The sequence below is a fragment of the Dermacentor albipictus genome, unplaced genomic scaffold (genome assembly GCF_038994185.2).
Source record: "Dermacentor albipictus isolate Rhodes 1998 colony unplaced genomic scaffold, USDA_Dalb.pri_finalv2 scaffold_13, whole genome shotgun sequence".
Taxonomy (NCBI): Eukaryota; Metazoa; Arthropoda; class Arachnida; order Ixodida; family Ixodidae; genus Dermacentor; species Dermacentor albipictus.
This window is the reverse complement of record NW_027225567.1, coordinates 8,404,677-8,413,781: the sequence shown is the minus strand read 5'-3', so window position 1 is coordinate 8,413,781 and position 9,105 is coordinate 8,404,677. Positions and strand designations below refer to the sequence as shown.

Here is a 9,105-nt window from a genome sequence, read left to right as displayed (position 1 = left end):
TTCTTCTGCGTCCTCCACTTGCTTGCTCGATGTGCTGGCGGTCGTCCGCACGTTGCCTCCGAAGTTGACCACCGCGATCGCGAAGCAGTTGCGGCCGGCATATTCGGCTGCATCCACGTATCTGGCATCGGTGTCTTCCGCGTGCAGACCCGTCAGTGCCTTGGCTTTAGCGCGTCTTCTGCCTTCGTTGAATTCCGGGTGCATGCTCCTCGGCAAGGGGTCAACTCGCACGTTCCATCGTACAAGGTCGGGGACGGGGCATTTTGGTCCCTGCTGTTCGTGATAAGCGATGCCTACACAGCACAGGATCTTTCTGCCGACCTTTGTTGATGACAATCTTTCCTACTGAGTGGCTCTTTGTGCTTCGGCGATCTCGTCGAGCGTGTTGTGTATGCCCAGATGGAGGAGAAGTTTCGTGTTGGTAGTTTCAGGTAGACCGAGGGGTGTCTTGTAAGCCCTCCGGATTAGGATGTCTAGCTTGTTCTTTTCGCTTTTCACCCACTTGTGGAAGGCTGCCACGTACATTGGCAGAGTACGAAGGAGTGTATAAGCCTGATGAAGTTTTCCTCCTTCGTGACTCCCTTCTTGGTGGTAACGTGCTTGAGCAGTCTGGTGGCGTTGGCCGCCTTACCCATGATGCGGGTGACGATGTCTCCGTTCGTGCCCAGTGATTCGATCGTCATGCCCAGGACTCGGATCTTGCTGACCGTCAGTATTGTGCTACCATCCCTGGTGCGGATCTTGATCTTTTCTTGTTCCCGTCGCTTCTTGATTCTGTGCGTTTTGATCGGTTGGTAAAGCAGGAGCTCCGACTTACTTGGGGAGCAACGCAGTTCCGTACCTTCCAGGCTTTCTTCGATCGTGTCGACGGCCGTCTGCAGTGTGAATTCTATGCAGGCATCACTGCCCCCGTCCACCCACAGCGTAATGTCGTTCGCGTATATCGTGTGCTTCAGTCCTTCAAGCTGGCATAGTCTTTTGGCAACTTGAATCATAACAAGGTTAAAGAGCATGGGTGAGATGACGGAGCCTTGGGGAGTGCCCTGGCTCCCTAATCTCTTCTCGTCCGTCTTCAGGTCACCGTCTCTGAGCTCCGCCGTTCTGCTGGTGAGGAAGCCTTTGAAATATTCGTACGACATCTCGCCTAGGTTTAGATGCGATACCTGCGCGAGGATGACAGAGTGCGTCACTTTGTCGAAGGCGGTTTCTAGGTGGAGCCCGAGGACGGCTTTCGTGTCCCTGGTTTCGCCGTCGATGACCTGATGTTTGATAAGTAAAAAATCTCAGTGCCCTCTCACTCTGTGAAGAAAGATGACCAGCAAAGCTGTGTATGTGGGTCTCTTAATGGCGAACTGCACCTCCGCCGGATGTCGGCACCGCATTGCACTGTCATCGGGATCGGCCCACGTATGGGGAGTGCTGAATGCCTGCTTCACCTCCGCCGCTGGTCGGCCTGGCATGGCGTTACATTCGGGATCAGCCCACGTATGGGTAAAGCTGAACGCTTTCTGCACCTCTGCTGCGGGTCAGTCCGGTAATACGCTATCCTCGGGATTTTATTCTATACGCGGACGCCATAGTGGGGAAAGTATCCCTAAAGAGGAAACTTTAGCTCTGGTGGTCCTATCTAAATACATGCAAAAGGAGAATTCGTTTTTCTCCGCAACCGCTGCATCAAATTTTACAAGGTTTGTTGCACTTAAAAGAAATACTTCAAATCTAGTGACTGTTGGTTTAGAATTTTTGATTTAAGTCGTCATTTGTTTATTCAAAATTGGCAAAAATCGCAAATTTTTCAGAAAACGAAACCAAGTTTACAACTCTGTCTTTCGCCAATGAAAACTGATATCATAATTCTGTACATTGCATCTAACAGCACATCTAAAGCGGACAAAATTGATATATTACGCATGAATCTAAAAAAATTATTAATGTGAAAATACAGCTTTTCCACAACCCTTGCTCACAACGTAACGACTTCACGTAAGATATAAATCGGCATATTGGATTTGTCCGATTTGAATTGTCTAAAGGATGCTGTTTATAGAACCGCGATATCAGTTCTTGATGCGGAGTTATTAATTTGTAAACTTCGTGCTTCTGTATTTTTCGCACTTTCGAATTTTTCAAAATCTTTTACCTGAATTCAAGCCCTAAATAAAAATTCCGCTTCCAATAGTCACTAGAATTTACCTTTTTCTCCCGAACCCAGCAAAATTCATTAAAATCGGCCCAGGGGTTATCTCAGAAAATCGTTTCGGCGTTTTATATCTATGTGAATAGGCCGCGTCGGAGTTGGGACCGAGTTAAAGCATACTCTTAACGACTTCGTTGTAAAAGAAAGGAATAAAAGAATAAAAGAAACAAAAAACGCCTCAGCAGGCAATAGACAGTTTTAGTACTGCGTCATGACGATACGTACGCAGCACGCAAGGGCTTTGCGGAGCGTAGGAGCGCGTGTCGCGTTGGGGCTTTTAGTACTGCGAAATGCCTACGTACGTAAGAGGGCGAGCGTTAGACGCCAGGCGCGTCGGAGCGCATTGGCTGTGTCCACCAGTACGTGGAACCATCGGCCAAACTAGACGCTGTTGATCTGACTAACGTGATGTAACGTGTGGGCGCGTTCCCGCTTCGTCGAACTATATTTAGGCCTTTAAGAGACTCTACTTCTAATGCGGATGAAATGCACGAATCACATAGAGAAAAATAAAGACCAAACACTTGCTTTCTGGGGCTGGCACGGTCATTTCCGATGAACTGCGCCAAGAGTAGGTCGAGCCTTTCGCGCAAACAGCGCACGCTGAAGACTTTCGTAAAAGCGAAATTCATATTTTTGGTTATACATTCCCACTTTGCAGGATCCTGGAAAGGGTTCTGCGCGTTTACTTCGCGCAGCAAAGCCAAGTCGTACGCCACGGAAAAGAACAGTCTTCCGCTGGTCGCCTTCGACACCGCCATTTTTCGAAACACTTGTCTCGCGCTCTCCCGAACGAACGAGAACCACGAGAGCAGCACGCAAGGCTCCCTACGTACGCACACAAGAATCGGATGCGTGCGTACGCAGCGGCCGCGTACGCATCTCGTAGCGTTTGTGTTGCGTTTTGCACATGCGCAGTTTGCAGAACGCAGCGGTCTTACGTACGCAACGCCGTTGCGTACGCTACGTACGCAGTACTAAAACTGTCTAATATTACCGCCTCAGATTTTGTCATTATGGCACCGCCACCCTCGGCACGGCTCCGTGCGCAGCTACCAAGCCGTTCACTTTCGTTATCTTCCTTCCCTCGGCGGCAGCGCATTCTCTTGATGCCAACGGCACGCTAAACCTGCCCCATCATTCCGTCATGCATCGCTTCCGCGACCAAGCAAGCTTTCGGCGGCACGCGTTCACTGCCGTATTGACACTAAAACTTTAAAATGCTTGCCTTCGAGAAAGCAGCATAAATAAAAATGGAACGCGACTATGTGGCCATGGGGAACATGCTCACGGGGCCATACTATTGATGACACCATCACAAAAGGCTATATGTGGTCAGGTTGACTTTGCAGGTTTGGAAGGAATGACTGACGGGCTAGTTGCTTCATTATCACATAAAGAACAGCGCTTAAAGTTAGCGCAGTTTGTGCGTGCTTCCTCCTTTCTGTCCCGTCGTGAAGTGCTGTTCTTTCTGTGACTTTACAGATGTCCTTTTTCTGCGTCAGTTACGTCTTCCAAGAGTGTTTACTTGGAAAATTTTTGTTCGCATGGCTCTTACAGAAGCATGTTTAGTCGAAATTTGTTCGCTTGGCTGCATAATCTCGAGGACGGGCTCCAAACGGCTCATTTTCTTTAACCACGTAAGAACCATTACTGAAAATTTAATTAACGTAGCTTTGTTGATTATGCCAACAACTTCTCAACTTACTCCACATCTAGAGGTTACCATTCTGAACACTTGAATGATAAAATGATGTTAACACTGTTTGTATCGTTCGAATAGTTTTGTTTGGTGCAGTTAAAAGCAGCCGGCATATTGATGGTGCTGTAGACTTCTTATAAAGTAAGTGTGAAAGCTTGGACAGGCTATCATGGCACAAATCAACTTCATGAACTTAAGCACATGGCCCAACCTTGCACGTCTGTCTTTACAACCGATTCTCATACATTATATAAGAAGCACCTCAGCGCTACCGTACATCCCACAAGGTATGCGAGAACATTGTGCGCGCTCCCGATTAGGTTTCTGAGTGTAGGTGGCATCAGACTGGGTTTCCTGACATCATAAAGAATAAAAACAGCTTCCTGGATGAAAGTATTGGGTACATTTTCAGCACTTTGAAACATATGGATCCGCACGGATATGTACGTTAAAACGAAAAGTATGAAATATTAAGGTGAGGGTTTCGCCGCATGTATTTTGGCTGTCTAATGTTAAGATCTAAAGAAAAAATGCTTTGATTTTGTGACAAATAATGCTGACATGAAATATGAGCTCCGACACAGTACCCATGGTGGAACTGGCCCCTGGACTACAGGGCTACATTGAACCACGATATGCTGGTTTGATAAATACCAGTAATTGTAAAGTGGTTCGTTCTTGAATTTCCTGTATGTCAATCGGCGCTGCTGTGCAGTGTTGGGGGCCCTTTCTATACCACCAGGACTATGTTTCAGCTAATATTGAAAGCAACTGTATTCTTTCTTTTAAGGGGGGGGGGGGGCTTTTTTTAGCGTCTAACCTCAGTTCCAAAGTTATCAGTTAGCTCAAGATGCGCCTGCATGTGTTTCTAATATCCAGTATGTTGGCACGGATTCAATAGCGAAAGAGCGTTATCTTATCAGATCGCGCGCATGAAGCGAATACTGGCGTACATTCTCCATCACATTTGCCGACCCGATATTGCGCTGCGATGTACGAGCATTCCAATCTGACGAACCGAAGGTCTTGATCCGTAGATCGGAATCAGAGGAAGCACTTTGCGCGCAGCCATCGTTATCTGTGAGTGTTATTTTCTTCTCCAGCGCACGCTCATCTTATAATGAGTAACATTCGTGACTGACTCTTTTGGAAGTGTTTTGTTCTTGACATTACTACAACGTGAGAGTATAGAGGTGCTCCATCTTCATTGAGTGAATACTGGGAAATGGACTAGGCCTTTTCTTGCGTCTGCGTTTACACATTTACCGCACCAATTTATTTTCCATAACTTCCGTTTTAATTCAGGGGGCTGTCAAGCACAGCGACCTTTTATTAACAGGATGCTTTAATAACACAGAAAATGTAAATGCCTATTAGTCGGCTTTCACCTCGTGGTAAGGAATTTCAATAAAGATATACTTACAATAATTAAAAGCCTATTCGTTTGACAACGTTTCATCTGAGTTCCCCCTTACAAGGTGATACAGACTTGCAGATTGTTCGTATCGGGGACCCTCGACATATGTCCAACCGCCAAACAAAGGGTTATTCCGAATCTTTCATTTCAAGAAGGCGTGTTACCCTCCTGTCTTTCAATCCCGTTCGCAAACACGCATAAGACGAAAGTGCTGCGTGAAGAGCATCGTTAGTCCAAGCCAACTAGCTACCGTAATTCACCTCGCCTATATAGCTGTTATTTAGGGCTTAGATAAGAAATATATATATATATATATATGTATATATATATATATATATATATATTTATATATATATATATATATATATATATATATATATATATATATATATATATATATATATATATATATATATAATAAATTGATACATCACGAATCCAAAAAGGGCTGCCCGCGACCAGCCCAGCTAGGTTTCTATAATTTCGTACTTCGTCGTAGCGGCTAATAGTGGCTCACGAAGCAGAGCACTGAGTGTGGATATGCCCCCCCCCCCCAAAGAAGGTTTTCTATATACTGTCTCGACACCTGCCGAAAATTGCCTGCCGTGCTACTGGCCATTCCTAGAAAAGTGCATATGTCGCGCCCAGTCATGTTGCAAAGTTGCAACATAGCAACTTTGTTTTGCGATGGGAGAGTCCAGGTTAGGGACAGGGTGGTTATGGAGATAAAGACACGCTATTTTCTGCAGTAACTTAGGAATGCATGAATGAATGCCTTCATTTATTGAGAAAAAGGAGGAGCAAATATCAGTGGAAGCGCGTCTCAGCAGTTTGGGAAAGAAGCGGGGGACAAAGAGGAAAAGCTGGGGCCCGGGTGGCAGGCGAAATCGCAGCTTAGGGGCGAGAGAATATAAGCAAGAGTTGGCGAAACCAGTTGAATTCCAGTGTAGATGTGTTATGTGCCGAGTAAATGATTGGAGTCACCGCCCAGCATCCATCCTTTGCGGCAGTATAGGTCCCGCCGTTCTTGGTAACAAACCTTTACTGAAAACCAATCTTCGCAATTACTTATTCATCAGGCATGCCTTGCCACGTATTCCTTAGTGGCAGGGTCTGTGGATTACAACTACGCTGTCGCGACAAGTTACGACCTTAACGTGACGCTTGCGGTTACGGATGCCATACTCGTGATTCTTACTATACTACTACTATACTGCGCGAATACTATAAACATGGGTTTACTGCACAAGTTAGTGAACAGACATTTTAGAACCGCGTTTTTTGCCATACATACGCTCAACGCAAGCACCATTGCAGCATGTTACGATGCGCGTCCCTTCAAGACAGAGACGCGAACGCAAACATAAGAACGTGTTAGAAGACAGGGTCTTGGGCCTCGTGCCAATCATATCCAAGCCAACAATATGTTAAGTATCATGCCATCGTTTCTATGCAAAGAGGTTGTGTATGTAAACTTCTGGAGTGACAGTCCAATCCGCCACCTACGGGAGCGCGTGAAGCCGCCGGGGGCCACATTGTTAGAGGAAAATGAGCGCGGCCACAGTACATGGCTGCGATATACGCGCGACGCAACCTGTGCTTGCGGTTCTGCGATGAAAAAATAAAATTAAACCCTTTTAGGAAGTATATCAGTCCGCAACTATGTGTCGCTGTTGTCAAAAATAAAATGTCATGGTGGTGGGTGCCTTGTGTTCTATGTACAATATGTTGCGAGAACTGAAAAACACTCGTTTCCTGCTTTCTTCATTTAGTAACCTGCCGCGTGCATCGGCACTGTGATGCCCTTTCGTCGATACGTGGTGCCGGCCCGTATTGACAAAACTCAAGTGTCAACCAAATGAATCAGCGTGGTCATACCTGCGCGACACGCCATGGTGGCCTGCCACCAGGACATCATGAAGTTGGAGCAATGAGAGTTTTCATTGGGTACTTGAGAATAAAAACAAGCACATCAGAGACGTCCGAGGGACATTTCTAGGGTTCAAGAACACATCGCCCCCCCGCCCCCCCCCCAAAAAAATCACGAATATAAGCTTACGAATAGGGACATCATAAGATCGAGCACTACGGCGCTTGTTGATCTTGTTTAACATGACGTCATCATTTTATTCAGCGTTTATTTCTGACAAAATGAGTTGACGTTCCGTTAATTTTGATCAAAATGGCAGGCGTAATCAGGTAAACATTGACAGCATTTCATAAGACAGTGCCTGTCTACTCTGTGGAGATTACGTATGACAATGATAACAAACACAGAAAGCTTTGCTTACATCGATTCGCACATACATGGGACCAGCATAATTTTTTTACTGTCAATTGAAATGCTTAAGAATGGCGCTCATTAACGCAATATTTCCATTCATAGTGTGCGAAAGCGGCTGTCGTATCCACAGTAGAATTTATTTAAATGGCTTTAATCCCATGGACATTATATCGTTGCCAACTTCCGTCGGATTGGAGTCGTCAAAATCGGATACAGTTGACAGGGAAATCAGAAGGTTGATGAACGGCAAGAAGGCGGAAGCTTGCACAATATCTCAGGGATATAAAATGACTTTTTGAGCAGCTTGGTCAGGGGGCCACGCAATGGTGTTCACGTCTATTGAAAATCCTCCAAAATATGAACAGAGGCCGACAAAAATGCGGGCATTTTAGGAAAGGTGAAACCGCTGGAAATTTCAGGACAGCATTAGCCTAAATGTAAAAGATGACTTAAAAATAAGAAACCATAACGTTGACACGGTGGCCAAATTCTGGCATAAATAAATCGGCTGTTGAACCAGTTCAGCTGAAACGCTATGGTGCGAAATAAGGCGAGAATGTCGGCAAGTGTTGAACAAAGGTCAAGTAGGTCCTGCGGCCGACGCCAGCGCTCGGCAGCTGTTAAGCGACTGCACGTATTATCGAGATGCCAGGTCGTCAGTAGTTACAGTATGATTCGGGTCTGAAATACTGGACGTGGACTCCATCACATTCAATATAGTGCATTATACGGTGTCATTCTTCGACATATGGTACCCATTCTCGCGAAATGAGGACGGAAGCAAATTGTCTCACGTGCCGGCTGTCACCTTCCTCCTACTGCCAACATTCCTTCCCCTCCATAGTTGCTTAGCTTTTATTGGGTTCGGCTGCTAATCACGAGGTCACGGGATCGCATTCCAACCTCGGCAGGCGTATTTCAATGGGTGTGAAATGCGAAAACCCGCGTACTTAGGGTTAGGCATAGGTCGAAAAATCCCAAGTGGTCTAAATTATTGCCGAATCCTCTACTACGGCGTGCCTCATAATGAAATCATGGTTTTGTCAAGTAAGCCTCATAATGTGTTATGTAACATTCGTTAAGGATGTACTGGGCAGTCGCACAGCTCTTGAATACAATTAAGTGTCAGGAGGTGCGCGTGAGGTCTTTGAATATGTCATCATCATCATCATCAGCCTGGTTACGCCTACTGCAGGGCAAAGGCCTCTCCCATACTTCTCCAACAACACCGGTCATCTACTAATTGTGGCCATGTCGTCCCTGCAAACTTCTTATTCTCATCCGCCCACCTAACTTTCTGCTCCCTCCTGCTAAACTTCCCTTCCCTTGGAATTCAGTCCGTGTATAATAGCTGTGTTATACCAGTACTCACCTACGGGGCAGAAACTTGGAGGCTTACGAAAAGGATTCTACTTAAATTGAGGACGACGCAACGAGCTATTGAATGGAGAATGATGGGTGTAATGTCAAGGGATAAGAAAAGCAGATTGGGTGAGGGCGCAAAC

General features: G+C 46.0%; 1 protein-coding gene across 1 annotated transcript; it reads right to left on the bottom strand.

The window, feature by feature from the left end:
* Positions 1 to 494: 494 nt before the first annotated feature.
* On the bottom strand, positions 495 to 1,139 carry LOC135915890 (uncharacterized). The gene has a single exon (XM_065449081.1). The coding sequence runs from the start codon at positions 1,137 to 1,139 to the stop codon at positions 495 to 497; it is 645 nt and encodes a 214-aa protein (XP_065305153.1).
* Positions 1,140 to 9,105: the final 7,966 nt, after the last annotated feature.

Coding starts and splice junctions, on each gene's coding strand:
- LOC135915890 (XM_065449081.1), bottom strand. CDS start 1,139: ATGTCGTACGAATATTTCAAAGGCTTCCTCACCAGCAGAACGGCGGAG.